Below are 14380 nucleotides of genomic sequence, written 5' to 3'. Positions count from 1 at the left end.
TTTCAAAATGCATGAGTTTTCTTAGATAATAATAAGAGAATAAATGTGGATGAAATAATCAAAAGGGTCAGCAGAAAATGAATGACAGATAATATAAATGAGTGAATAATGTATAAAAAAATAATTGTAGTTTTAATTTTTAAAATCCTATATTAGAAGTAAGTTAGATTGTTTCATATGGTTAAATCAAAGTTTTCTAGACATGTAATTATAGACTTTGATACTAGATAAATAAAATTAATAAAAACAATAAATAATACTATAAAATGAACGATTAATTAAATTTTTATATATTTGTTTTTGGATATAATTAATTAATACCTTTACGAAGATTTAATACTATATTCTTTTTGAATTTTATGAAATACTAAAAGAAATTTGTGTACCGTAAATATGTGGATATATAGATAGAGATAGACATCAATTGGTGAGTGTCTTTCAAGTGTGACCGAGTCAATAATGGAAGCTCACATAGCCATTTTCCCGAGTCCAGGGATGGGTCACCTCATTCCACTCACTGGGTTAGCTCATCGTCTTCTCCACCTCCTCCACCGTCGAGTCTTCATCACCTTCATCATTCCCACCACCGCCGGATCATCCATAAAACCCCAAAACGACATCCTCAATGCCATGCCAGAGAACGTAAGTTCCATATTTCTTCCTCCTGTAGATCTAAACGACCTTCCACAGGATGCTGCCATGGAGACTCGGATATTACTCACCGTGACTCGGTCATTACCCGCTCTACGTCAAACACTTGTCGAGTTAACTCGTGACTCGACAAAACGACCCTCAACTTTGGTTGTAGACATTTTTGGCCCTCCTAGTTTCGAAATTGCCAAAGAATTTGATATTTCAGCATATATTTTCTCTACGGTTTCAGCTATGACGCTGGTTACCATCTTCCATGTTCCTCTTCTAGATCAGATGTATGCTTATGAGTACAGGGATTTAACTGAACCGCTAAGGTTTCCAGGATGTGTTCCGATTCCACGAACCGATGCTCCTGAATCACTTATCGGTAAAAAGAACAAGGCGCAGAAAGAAAAGGTTGAGATGTTCAAGATGTATAATTTGCCAAAGGGTATACTGGTTAACAGCTCTGTTGAACTAGAACCGGGTGCGTTTAAAGCCATGGAAGAAGGTGAGTGGTGTAAACCGGATGTGTTCCCGGTTGGACCGTTGATACGTACAGGTTCAGAACAACAAACCCACGATGGGTTTGAATGTTTGAAGTGGTTAGATAAGCATCCGGTCGGGTCGGTTTTATTTGTTTCATTTGGAAGTGGTGGCACACTTTCCCAAAAACAACTCAACGAACTTGCATTCGGATTGGAGCAAAGTGGTCAAAGATTTCTTTGGGTCATAAAATGCCCAAACGAAAAGGCAAATGCAGGTTACTTCAGTGCAGAAAACCATGTTGACCCGTTTACGATTTTACCCGATGGGTTCTTGGATCGGGTCAAGGACCATGGTCTGGTTGTGTCAACTTGGGCCCCTCAAGTTGAGATCCTGGGTCACGGCTCAACCGGAGGGTTCTTGACACATTGTGGGTGGAACTCCATTCTCGAAAGTATCGTGAATGGAGTTGTGATGATTGCATGGCCGCTTTTCGCAGATCAAAAAATGAATGCTGTGAACTTGACGGATAGTCTCGGTGTTGGTTGTCGGGTGAAAGTGGGTGAAAACGGACTGGTGGCAAGAGATGAAATCGAGAAGTGTATTAGAAGTTTGATGGAAGGAGAAGATGGGCGTAAGATGAGGGTGAAAATGGAACAACTGAAAGAGGGTGTTGCGATGGCGTTGAGCCAAGATGGTTCATCAACCACGTCACTTTTAGACATGGCTAAAAAATTAGATTTTTAGGTATATAACCTTAAATGAAAGGACCGATTAATGTTGCATGTTTTTATTTAATTGTTGCCATTTAATAAAAACTATTATATGTTTAATATAAAAATGGAGTAATTTGTTTAGAATTATAAAAACATGTGAAACCCAAGTCTTCAAGGACATCATGTTTCAACATACCACGTAAAGTCATAGAATTTAATTTTAATATCGTGCGAAAATATATACAAACTCCTAAATTTAATCTTTAAAGAAACTTTCGAGAAAACAAGAGAGATAAGAGGTTTTAAACATATGTTTATTATTCAGACAAAAAGTAATCCCAAAGCGACTTCATTCAGAACTTGCCTTTAAAGACATCGGTACGAGAGGACGTTTTTTTTTACTTAATCAGCAATTAAGACTAACGAGGGGTCTGCATTCAAACCGACATGTCATCTATTTTTTGTTTATATAATATATAACAATTTACAATCAAATATCTAAACTAATACTAATCATATAGGGTGTGTTTGGCGTCCAGACAAGACATGATAGAACAGGACAAGACTAAACTAATATATGACTTGAAAGTAGCTTAATGATATAGAAAGTAGTTTAATCAGTAAGTTTCTTGAGGGAGTTTTACGCAGAAAGACAAGTCTTTTATAAACTTGTTTCATCCAATTAAAAAATACGTTCATTTCATCTATAGAAAAACTCTCTCCCAAACAAAAACATTTTCAATTTATAGAGACTGATTAATCCACATAAACAACTCTATTTATACATAATTTTAACGTAAAACCAACCAAAAATCTCTAAACATCATATACAAACTATAATAATGATAATTTAAAATAAAAATATTAAAGTAAAGGTAATGATGTGATAGCACCTATACCAAACTCAACAGTGGTAAGTTATTGGAAAACGCGTTCGAATTCGAACTCGCTACCTACCATCTGTTAGGGTGCTTAAAAACTCGATCAACCTGATCAATTTAACATGAAATAACTCAATCCGAAATAACCCAATGTCTAATCGAGTTGTAAAATTTTCAAACCATAGGTATTTGGTTGATATTGGATTACTATTATTTGAACTCAACCCAACCCGATAAACCCGATATCCCTTTATTTCTTGGATTTAATATGATTGTTGAATTTATATTAATATATACATTAGATAATTATACCATCATGTACGCTCTTCATATGCATATATTTTCAATCTATTTACATCTCTGTATAACTCATTCGTATATATGTTCAATAACTGTAAACATATATATTAAATTGAGAAAATCAACTGAATGTGATATACGTAAGAAGTATGGATGAGTTGTATAAAATGACTGATGATGAAAAAGAAATAATGAGTAGAAAAATAACATATTCAAGGTTAGAAGAATATTTTAATGTATCAAAGTATCAATCCGACCAACTCGTACGATTTGGATTGGGTTGGGTTGGTTAAGATTTTTCAAATTGCAAGCATTTGATTGATTTGTTCAAATGTCTTCGACCCGATCAACTCAACTCAACTCATGAACACCCCTACATGTAATCATCAAAAAGAGAATATGCATATAAATGCAAGAAAGTTTTATCAAATAAAAATAGGGAAAAAATCTAATAAATTTTCTCATTTCGAATGATTTAGTCTATAAACTATTTTTTAAATAAAGAAACTACTAAACTTTTTAATTTTGAATGATTAAATTCCTGAACTATTTTTTTGAATGAAAAAATCATTAAACTTTCATACACAAAATGTGAAAGTTTAATTTTTCTTTCATTTAGAAAAATAGTTTATGAATTAAATCATTTAAAATGAAAAAAATTGTTGAATTTTTTTGAACTTTTCTAAAAAAAAAATGTGACACACATTTATATAATTGATAGATTTTTTTTTTTTGAAATAATAAATTTTTTTCAACAAACACGTTTGTTGAGTCAACTTTGACTCGAAAAATAACCTCAAGTTTAATTAGCTATCGATTGTTTTTAGTTTTGAAAACGAAAAAATCAACTTTCACGATTTATATTTTCATGTCTTTTTTCAGTATTGGAAAATATAGTGAAATTCACTCAAAATATATTTAAATGGTGGGAAATTTATATAAATAGTTATTTTATAAAATAGATTTCACTTTTTAGTCACTTTAGGAAACTTTTTTCTTAAATAGCCAAAGTTTACAAAAATAAATTACGTAGAAGGATAATTTTTTTATTAATATGGATATCCAAACCGCTATACGAGTCGACTAATTCAAGAACGATCATCTGCTTTGCAGATAGCTCGGAGTCACTGCATTTGAACTTCCATGGCCACAAGAGATTTTTATTTCTCCTTGGATTTGAACTTGGGACCTCCTGGTACTTTTGACATGGAGGTCCCAGGTTCAAATCCAAAGAGGAATAAAAATCCCTTGTGGCCACGGAAGTTCAAATGTGGTAACTCTGGACTATCTGCAAAGCAGGTGGTCATCTTAGAATTAATCGGCTCGCATAGCGAATTGGATATCCAAGTAAATCAAAAAAATAATAATTTAAAAAGGTACTTTATGCGTCAAGTTTCTAATTGATTGAAAAAAGTTTACATTCTACACCTTAGAATTAGTTATTTAATTACTTTATATCTCTTTCTTTTTAATTTTATATTTTTATTATATTAACACATATAATCGTATATTAATTAAAATACATAAAAAAAATTGTTTCTTATTTACAAATTACATTATTATAATTGTCTCTCTAATACGTTCACAATGACTTGAATATTTTTAAATTTAATTTTTATGTTATTAAATATCATAAATATATACGAACTATTTTTTAAATTTACGTTTTCTATCCTTACGGTTATTTATTAAATCTATAATTATAAGAGTATAAAATGTAATTATTAAAAAAAATTGTAAGTTTTACGGTATTTAATAATATAAATTTAAATTCAAAAGTATTCATTATTGTACTTATTTTGAACGTATTGATGAAACTATGATAATGATCTAATAAAGGTGTAAAGTGTAAAAATAGTTTATGAGAGTTTGTTGATTATTAGGAAACTATTTTGCCATTTTATACCCTTATAATTTATTTATCTAATTTATTTTATATCTTTTACTTTTTTATTGTTTATTTTATATTTTTTATTATATTAAAAACATAATTGTATATTAACTAAAATACTTTAAAATATGTTTCTTTTTCTACGAATCATATCATCATAATTGTCTTGTCAATACGTTCAAAATGTGTCAATATTGAATATTTTTGGAATTTATTTTATATTATTAAATATCATAATACGTATGAATTATTTTTAAAATTATATCTTCTACCCTTATGATTATTTATTTAATGTATTTTTTTACATATTTATTATATTAACATACGTANCTTCTACCCTTATGATTATTTATTTAATGTATTTTTTTACATATTTATTATATTAACATACGTAATCTATAATTATAAGAGCATAAAATGTAATTATTAAAAATAATTCCTAAATTTTATAATATTTAATAATAGAAGATTAAATTTTAAAAACATTCAATATTGGACTCATTTTGAATGTATTGATGAGATGATTACAATGATATAATTTATAAAAAACGTATTTTTTTATGTATTTTAATTAATATACGATCGTGTGTGTTAATATAATAAAGATGTAATTAACAAATAAAAAAGGTTTTTTTAATTAACACGTTAAATGACTATATTATCCCTTAACTAATGATGCTTTTTAAGGTTGTAATTTATAAAAGAGAGATTCAGCACGAAACAAAATGTAAACGATAACAACCCTCGTATTTTTATCTTATTCTAAAATAGAGATCATATTAAAATTATGAGCAACCACATGTAGGCATGGGAATGGGCTCCGACCTGTCGGGGAACCCGATCCACCCGCCTCCGTCGGGGACGGGGATTCCCACACTAAAATGGGGATGGGGATGGGGATGGGGACGGAGATCCCCGTTTGTCTCAAACCGGGGATGGGGATGGGGACATGTATGGTACTCCCCGTCTCGCTCCGTACCCGTTATATATATTAATTAATAAATTATATATACATCTATACATATATTACTTATTTCAACTAAAGCGTTAATTCATAATTTATTATTTCCTAACTAGGTTTATAATCTAAAATTGTTATTTTTTGGATGTTAATATGCAATTTTTTGGATGTCAAGTCAAAATACAATTACTCGATAAATTTTGAATATTGCTCGATATAGTTTTATATTACTCGATATCTTTTGATATATGTGAATTTAGTTTTTCTTGATTAAAATTTTTTTTTTGTTTTAAGTTATTAGTTCTTTTATGATGTTGTGGTTTTTTGTATTAAATTAAATCCATTTTGGTTTTAAGTTTATTGAAAATGTTTGAGATTTAAACATATATGGTCTCTCACATATTTAATTTAAAATAACTTACATAAACGAAACAAAATTCTCGTTTCCCCGTTGGGGATCCCCGTTCCCCGTTTGAGATGGGGACGGGGATAGAGATAAGTAATCGGGGATTGTTCGTTTAGGTAAATAAACGAATATAAACAAAAGTCTAGTTTGTTTATTTATGTTCGTGAACGTTTGTTTATTTATGTTCGTGAACATATGTTTATTTACGTTTGTTCGTTTATATATTAAATTTAATATATAATCTTTTTATTTAGTTTGTTTGAATTCAAATAATATTTATTTAAGTTTTAACTTTTTAGAATTTATATAGATTTAAATTTTAAATTTTATCATCATTTTGCCTTATTTGAAAATTTTATCTTTTCATCGTTTATGTTTATTTATCATCGTTTATATTTGTTTAGCGCTGTTCGTTTATGTTCGTTCAGCTCGTTCAGCTCGTTCGTTTAGCATGTTAAGGAACAAACATAAATAAACACGAACACACCTGATTTTTAAACGAATGAACACGAACACAAAGATTTTCGTTCGTTTACCATTTGTGTTTGTTCGTTTGTTTGGTTAAATTAACGAACGAACATAAATAAACCTTTTGTCCGTGTTCGCTCGATTCATTTACATTCCTACCCATACGAATGAGCCGGTGTAATTTAGGGGCCGTTTACCAAACACTTACCCGGTAAATGCTTACCGGGTAAAATTTAACTCTATTATTTACATACGGTGTAAGATTTTAGTCCACCAAAAGGACATTGTACGCAACAATTTACCCGGTAAGCGCTTACCGTGGTAAGAGTCGTCGCCCTCACTTACCGGGTAAGACTTTTGGTTTTTATCTCATTCTTACCGGGTAAGATTCTTGGTCCTTACCATATTCATCATGTAAGGTAACATGACTTGATAAGCACTTACCCGGATAAGCGTTTAGTAAACGACCCGTTACTCTTTATATAAATAAGACAAAAACAGATAAAAAACGAAGGAACCCCCAAAAACACACAATGAAACTCTGATAAGGAACTGCTCATTCTTCAGAAACCTCGTTAAACCGTTCATCACTCGATCACGATGATCAACTGTCTTCAATCTGTATGCTGTAGTCCGACTTTGTTGGGTTCTTCTTCTTCTTACTCCTTTCGAAACAGTTTCAAAGTTGATACTCATTATCCCACTGGAATCAAACAGTTCAATTGCTTCAGAAAGGCTAGAATTTCCGAGAAAAATCCAAGTAATTTTGTTGTAAATGGATTGCCATTTCCAGTAGATCCATGGTCACCCACCATTGATTCACAGAGTATAGCTTCACAACTCTTTGCTTTCTCATTGTTTCCATACATTGGGTTTTTATATTTCATCACCAGATCCAATTCCGCGCCGAAGCTTACCCTTTTTGGTTTCTACTTCTTGCTTGCTTTTGTGGGTGCCACCAGTTAAGTTTCCTCCATTAATCTATTTTTCTTATTTGAATGTCGGTACTCGGTGGTATGCTGTAGAGATTTTGTACATTTTGCTTGTCTGCCAAGTGTTTGTTAATATTACCAAGTGAATTGTTCTAAACTTTGGTTCTTATTGATCCCGTTCTTCTTTATTGTACCCGTAGATTGTAGGAGTATGCCAAGGCCTACTGATTAGATTTTGTACATTTTGAAACTATATGCTGTTGTTTTGCAATTTTGCTATAAATCTATAGTTGGTATGCAACAAAAACGTACATTATTGTGCTCACAATTTGATGAAATTTCGCTAAGGTTTTACTTGAATAATTCTCAAACACCAAATTGGTAATCCTTTCTTTGTTTTGATATAAAAAACATACAATTTGCTTGTGCTATGGTTCAAAGCATCTTCCTATATCATCATTTTCATGTCATTCTTGTCTTGTTTTGATTTGGTATCCTTCATTTTGTTATTGTTATTGATTTCATTAGCATATTGAATCAGTCGAATGTACATGTGAAATTTGTTAAAAGAAAACATGCCAATCTATGGAACATAACTGAAAAAGAAACACTTCAAATTGACAAAAAGAAGATACCTAAAAGAATGTTCCAACCTTTCGGTTGGAGTAAATTTGTTCACTAGTTTTGATCATCAGAGTGTTCTTTTTGTTGTTCTTTTCCATGCTTATTGCAATTATTCAAAATGCTAACCACAAGGGTGGTGCCTGATTGGTTTGAATTTGGCTCCAAAGGTCAAAAGTACCTGGAGGTCCCAGTTTCAAATCCAAGAAGGAATAAAAATCCCGGCCACGGAGGTTCAAATGCGGTGACTCCGGGCTAGCTGCAAAGCAAGTGGTCGCCCTGGGATTAGTCGGCTCGCATAGCGGGTTGGATATCCAGGTTAATCAAAAAATAAAATTATTCAAAATGCTAACAACTCCTTTAATTATTGTTAAATCAACTTCATTTGATCTTACTAAGTTTCTTTGTGGTGGTGTGTTCTTGCCCCTCTTCTTCACATCCAGTCCCAGCAGGAATTTACGGTAATTTCCTCTTTCCTAGCTCAGATTTCATTCTTTATTCTGTAGATATCGTTTTATTAATTATCAAAAAGAACAAATACTTCACAGGCTATTTTCAATTGAAGCCAATTTGATATCAGTCAATGATTTCGGTGAAAAATTGTGCTAGAAATCTGATACACATAAGCATTCTGAAAAAGATGTCTTTCAATAGTACACATAAGCATATGTACATAGTACATAAGTAATCTAACAACAAAACATTTTGTTGGTCAATTTTGAATTTTGTTACATATATTTATCAATTTTGAACCATTTTGTTACACAAAGTAAGAGTGATTTGTAATTGCACTTTCTATATTTCACTTAGCATGTAAATAAGACCCACAAAATGATAGAAAATTGGTTCAATTGGGAAAAATCGAGTGAAGCTATATATGTTTGTGACTATTTTTGGACAGCCAAGGTGCATTATGGAACTTCCTTATCAAACGTGGATTGGTTACATGGTGGTGCTGAATCACTTCTCACTTTGACCAACCTGTTTATCGTTATCGGCCTCAGACAAGCTCTTAGAAAAGCCAATCATGCAAAGGAACTTGCACGTGATGCTGTTTCAGAGGTATCAGATGACAACACTCCATCCACTTGACCTTCATCCTATCATTCTGTTATGGAATTTATATGCAAAGTAGATAAAAGAAAGATGTATGATAATATATTATGTAATATACATGTTTGATCTTACTACTATGTAATTATGTGCATTTACACACTTTCTTTGGATATATACATATAGAGTCTCAATCATTTGCAAACCTCCTAATCCATAAACAAACCAATCTCCACCGTCCATATAGGCTGAAGAATATCTGGTTCCATAAATATCTCAATTATTTTATAATCTAAAGCGTTGATCATAATGAATGAACTTGAATCATCCTTCATATCCTAATCATAATAAATGAACCCTCACCATTTTCCATAAATATATCAACTGTTTGGTTTGTATGAATTAGGAGGTTTGCAATGATTGTGACTCTATACATATATGCATATTTACGTTTGTATATGTTCTTTTCCCTTTTAAAATAGCAAGTAGGGAATTGTACAAAATTTCAAAAATGGATATTAAGTAATTGTATCAAGAAAGTCAAAAAACTACGTCTTGCAACAGACACAAAGTGTACAGCATATCATATGCCATTCAAAACGTGAGTTATAGGGAGCATTTGAGCCTGTTCGATCACGTACCATCTTTTTCACTGGCAAAAAATTGATATTTGATATTCATACATAACTTTAGATGTTCCTTGGCTACAAAATCTTACACTAATATATGTTACAAACATGATCATCAATCTTGAATTCTACTGATGCAGAATTCTTATCTTGAATTATTCAAATATCTATAGTTCTTGAGGGTTATCTAAGGCTGCATCCTTCTAGAAGATACGAGTTACTAAATTTGTAATTCGAGAATGTATCTTCCGGATCAGTTGGGAAATCCATCATTGGTAAGCTGTTCCAGTCTGAGAATAAGTTTAATTCAGAGGTGGCCGGAGAGATGAACGGTGGTGAATAGCCTTGCAAGAGTTCATCATCGAAATGATTTGGAAAAAGAAGTTCCTGGCAACTTTCTAAGATTCCAAATGGTGTTGGAGAGAAGGAAAATGACGATGGATCAGTGGCACCCAAGTCAGTAGTGTTAACACTGAGGTTGGCTTTGAAATCTGAGAGCACCTCACTGGGATTTGGTGATGATTGGTGGTGGTGGTGGTGGTGGTGGTGGTGGTAGTGGTGGGGTGGCTCTATTTCATGTTTTTCAGGCGAAGCTGGTGATGGTGCTGCCGACTGGGTGGGGCCATGGTTGCAGGTGTGTTTCCCTTTGTATGCAATCTCAAATACTGCAGGGACTTCATCTGTTCTCTGCACTTGTTTTGTTGCCAAGCAGTTCTTAGCCTTCCGGTATGTGCATCTATAATAACTTCTGCAAATATTTAAAAATACTTAACGTTAGATCAAATAAAATTACTACCATAATGGTGGGATAAATAATTTTAGTACCATAATGGTCAAAATATATTTGGACCAAAAGGCGGCCCCATTGACTATATGACCGCCTTTTTTCTCCCTCTGGTATCAAAACGATCATGGGACCCACATGTGAGTCCGATGGTTAACGGTGATGGATTATGAGTTTACCTTGGATATTTGGAACCTAAAATGAGTTTCTGCCCATACTTCCTCCAATTGTAACCATCATCGGTTTTACCCTCTAGCCCGTCGTCAGTGCTGATTCTAACTTGATCTTCCCATTCTGTCGACGCCTTTCTGTTACACCAATCAAGAAAACAGATTAAGGGTCTGTTCACCAAACACTTAATCATTTCTCTCTAGATAAGTGGTACAGATGGGAAAATTACCTCTTTCTGGAAACGACATTTTGGCCCAGCTGATCATCAACGAGTTGGCCAAACTCGAATCCTCCACTTTGTAGGCTCCCTCCGGATATCGGTGAGTCGAGCAGACCAGGGGTCGGAGGTCCAGCAGAGTCAGCAGATTTAAGAACCAAGAGAATTTTATCATATGAAGATAAGATATTGTGTATCAAGAAGTCTCTGACTTGAGGTGAGTTCAGATTGGATCTTAGCTGCTTAGCCATTTGTATCCCTTGAGTCAGCTCATGGATGACTGTGTTTTGTTCTGAAACACAAGCAGTATCCATATCTTGTGAGATAGCACTATACTGCAGGTTGAAGGTGGGTTTGACTTTGGAAAGTCAATGGTGGTTCAGAGAGGAGGTTGTGATGGTGGAAGTGTAGAGTAGAGCAGAGTAGGAAGGAAAGAGTGGCGGAAGTGAAGAATATATAGGCGTTAGGAAGGCGAGGTTGAAGGAAAATGGTGGGAAGTCAAAGGTTGACTAAAGAAACCGAGTAAAATGGTTTAGTCTCCAAGATGGACCGTTTGTTGGTCAAACGCTGTAACGAGTGAGCTCTTTTGGCCGTTGACCACTAACTTCTCCTTTTTTTAAATTGCTGATGCCCAATTCCACGTCACAATCAAACCATTCAAATCACACGTTTCATAATATGTGCTAGATTTTTACAAAATTGGTCCTTAGACTTCATTTATTAAGGATTTGGTCCTTGTGGTGTGCACTTTCTGTTGGAGTTGGTCCCTCGACTAAACAGTCGTCTAACTTGTCTGTTGAAGTAGAGGCCAAAATGGTCCTTTTGCAAATTTAGCCCATTTTAATGTTTTATTTAATTTAATTTTTTTTTTTGGTTAAATATCATCTTCTACATATTAAGAATGAAGAACATCAAAGAACAAACTTATAGAAATTAAAAAACCAATATAAAATCAATCAAACCCTAAACCAACAATAATTTAATACAATGTCATTTCAAAAAATTGTAATACAAACCCTAAAATAAATACCTAAATTAAATCTTAGAATTAAAAACTTCAATTAAACCCTAAATCTAAAATTTAGGGGAATAAACAACCACAACAATCTAACTCTCGTTACCATAAGAAAACCCAGGAAAAAAAAAACCAAATATGAGTTGAAGAATGATGCAACAAAAATACATATTTTGATAGAGGGAGAGATCTGTAGCTTGTGGTCTTGATAGAAAACCGGTTCTGGAGCTTGGTGGTTCATGACAGAGAGCCAAATCTGAGTTGAAAGACGAAGGCAACAAAAACCAGAGAGAGAGAAAGACGATCGGCGACAACCTCGACCAAACGCAAATTTGGTCCATACATCGACAAACTTGAAGCAAACGCAGTCAAACCTGGGCAAATAACTGGGTTTGTGGTTCATGTGGCAAAAAAACCTTCAAATGATTGTTGTTGATTTCATATATGAAAGGGTAATCCAACAATAAGACGGAGATGGGGGTTTGACATATGATTTTGGATGAACTTGATGGTTGATGATTTCAGATGAGATAGAGATTTGGAAAATGATCATAGATGAATCTTGGTGGTTAATGATTTCAGATGATATAGAGATTGATAAATAATTTTGGATGGATCTTGAGAGTTGATTTATGGTTTTTATTTAGGAGTCGTTTACCAAACATTTACCCGATAAGCACTTACTGGAAAAATTCAATACTATTATTTACTTACCGGGTAAGATTTTAGTAAAAAAAACGGCTTTTTATACAATAATTTACCCGGTAATAGCTGACTGTGATAAGAGTCGTTGCCCTCACTTACCGGGTAAGACTCTCAGTCATTGTCTCGTTCTTACCGGGTAAGATTTTTGGTCTTTATCATATTCATCTGGTAATGCAATATAACTTGATAAACGCTTACCCAAGTAAGCATTTCGTAAACGGGTCATTAGTTTTGTTTTCAGTTTTTAATAGGTTGTTGGTGAGGAAGATGAATATTTAATCATAAGAAACATAAAAATAAAAATTAACATTAAATAGGGCGAAAATTGCAAAAGGACCATTTTGCACTCTACTTTAACAAAAAAGTTTGACCACTGTTTGGTCTATAGCCTAAATCCAATAGAAAGTGCATACGACGAGGATCAAATCCATAATATATGAAGTTTGAGGACCAATTTTGTAAAAATCAGCATACCATAGGACCCAAATCCGTTACTCTATTACACACGCACGCACACACACGCACGCACAGGGTCTTGATGAAAACTTTATGTTTCTGTGAGAACCCCTTTCGCAACCCTCGATAGATTTTGATGCAACAACGATCAACATGTGTGTTTTTGTAAGAGATGTAAGGTATATTCATCTAGTGGTGTAAACGAGTCGAACCGAATAGTAGGTTATCTGATTTGGGATTGAAAAAAAATAAGAGGCTCGAGCTAATTTTTTCATTTTAGGCTCAATCTCAAGCTCGGATAATTTTTTAATTATGGAGCTCGAGCTTGATGCTTGTTTATGTGCTCAAACTCATGATCGATTAACTTGTTTATAGGCTCAAGGTTGATGATTTTTATATTTTTTTTGTATGATTTATGAACGTATGAGCATGTTTGGCTCGGAAAAATGTTTGTTCGAATGGTTTGGCTCGACTTGACTCGAAAAGTTTAATCGAGTTTTCGAATGAACCGAGTCAAATATTGGTGTTATGAAGCTCGACTTGTTAAGTTAAACGAGTTTTATTTTGTGTTCGAGATCGACTCAAGCTCGATAATTATTAAGCTCGAGCTCGAGTAGCTCATTAAAAGCTCGACTCTCTTACATCCCTATATTCATCTTTTGGTTTTCTACATCTAGGTATGATTTGGTATCATAAGATATGTGGGGTATATATATACATATATATATATATACATACATATATATACATATATATATATATATATATAAAGCAATGGAAACAAATCTATACTATATTATAAATCATTTGACAAAAACTCTTAAAAACCATCTTTTATACATTAAGTATTGCTTATTGATACATATTACTTAAAATTCAATATTACAAGTAAATTGTGCATAAGTACAACTTATTAAGCTCCATGTTTGAATTCGTATAACTAATTGTATAAACATAATTAAATATAAGATAACGTTATTATTTTAAACATAAAATTAAAAATATAATTAGGATAATTATTGAGTTCTAATAGGAAAACTTAGTTATTATCTTTA

The 14380-nt window shown here is 32.8% G+C and overlaps 3 protein-coding genes across 3 annotated transcripts; 2 read left to right on the top strand and 1 right to left on the bottom strand.

The window, feature by feature from the left end:
- The first annotated feature begins 392 nt into the window (after nt 1–392).
- On the top strand, nt 393–1955 carry LOC112521653 (hydroquinone glucosyltransferase-like). Its single transcript, XM_025130635.1, has one exon. It carries the CDS (start codon nt 460–462, stop codon nt 1864–1866), a length of 1407 nt encoding a protein of 468 aa, XP_024986403.1. The 5' UTR covers nt 393–459; the 3' UTR covers nt 1867–1955.
- A 5293-nt stretch (nt 1956–7248) lies between these two features.
- LOC112521567 lies at nt 7249–9510 on the top strand. Its single transcript, XM_025130499.1, has 3 exons — nt 7249–7703; nt 8739–8756; nt 9197–9510. Exons 1-3 carry the CDS (start codon nt 7343–7345, stop codon nt 9385–9387), a joined length of 570 nt encoding a protein of 189 aa, XP_024986267.1. The 5' UTR covers nt 7249–7342; the 3' UTR covers nt 9388–9510.
- Nucleotides 9511–9975: 465 nt separating this feature from the next.
- Nucleotides 9976–11568, bottom strand: LOC112521381 (probable WRKY transcription factor 41). The gene is made up of 3 exons (XM_025130210.1): nt 11162–11568; nt 10941–11069; nt 9976–10725 (listed from the first exon to the last, which is right to left on the bottom strand). Exons 1-3 carry the CDS (start codon nt 11461–11463, stop codon nt 10161–10163), a joined length of 996 nt encoding a protein of 331 aa, XP_024985978.1. The 5' UTR covers nt 11464–11568; the 3' UTR covers nt 9976–10160.
- Between the last annotated feature and the right edge of the window lie 2812 nt (nt 11569–14380).

The sequence above is a fragment of the Cynara cardunculus genome, assembly GCF_001531365.2.
Source record: "Cynara cardunculus var. scolymus isolate 2C chromosome LG 11, CcrdV1, whole genome shotgun sequence".
NCBI lineage: Eukaryota > Viridiplantae > Streptophyta > Magnoliopsida > Asterales > Asteraceae > Cynara > Cynara cardunculus.
Note: the sequence above shows the minus strand (reverse complement) of the source record. Positions and strands in the feature narration are given on the sequence as shown.

Bases quoted from the DNA above. Each gene is read 5' to 3' on its own strand.
- LOC112521653 (XM_025130635.1), top strand. From the start codon at position 460: ATGGAAGCTCACATAGCCATTTTCCCGAGTCCAGGGATGGGTCACCTC.
- LOC112521381 (XM_025130210.1), bottom strand. From the start codon at position 11,463: ATGGATACTGCTTGTGTTTCAGAACAAAACACAGTCATCCATGAGCTG. The intron at 11,070-11,161 runs GTAATTTTCCCA...TTGGTGTAACAG, and splicing joins AATGTCGTTTCCAGAAAGAG to AAAGGCGTCGACAGAATGGG. The intron at 10,726-10,940 runs GTAAACTCATAA...AAATATTTGCAG, and splicing joins TTAGGTTCCAAATATCCAAG to AAGTTATTATAGATGCACAT.
- LOC112521567 (XM_025130499.1), top strand. From the start codon at position 7,343: ATGATCAACTGTCTTCAATCTGTATGCTGTAGTCCGACTTTGTTGGGT.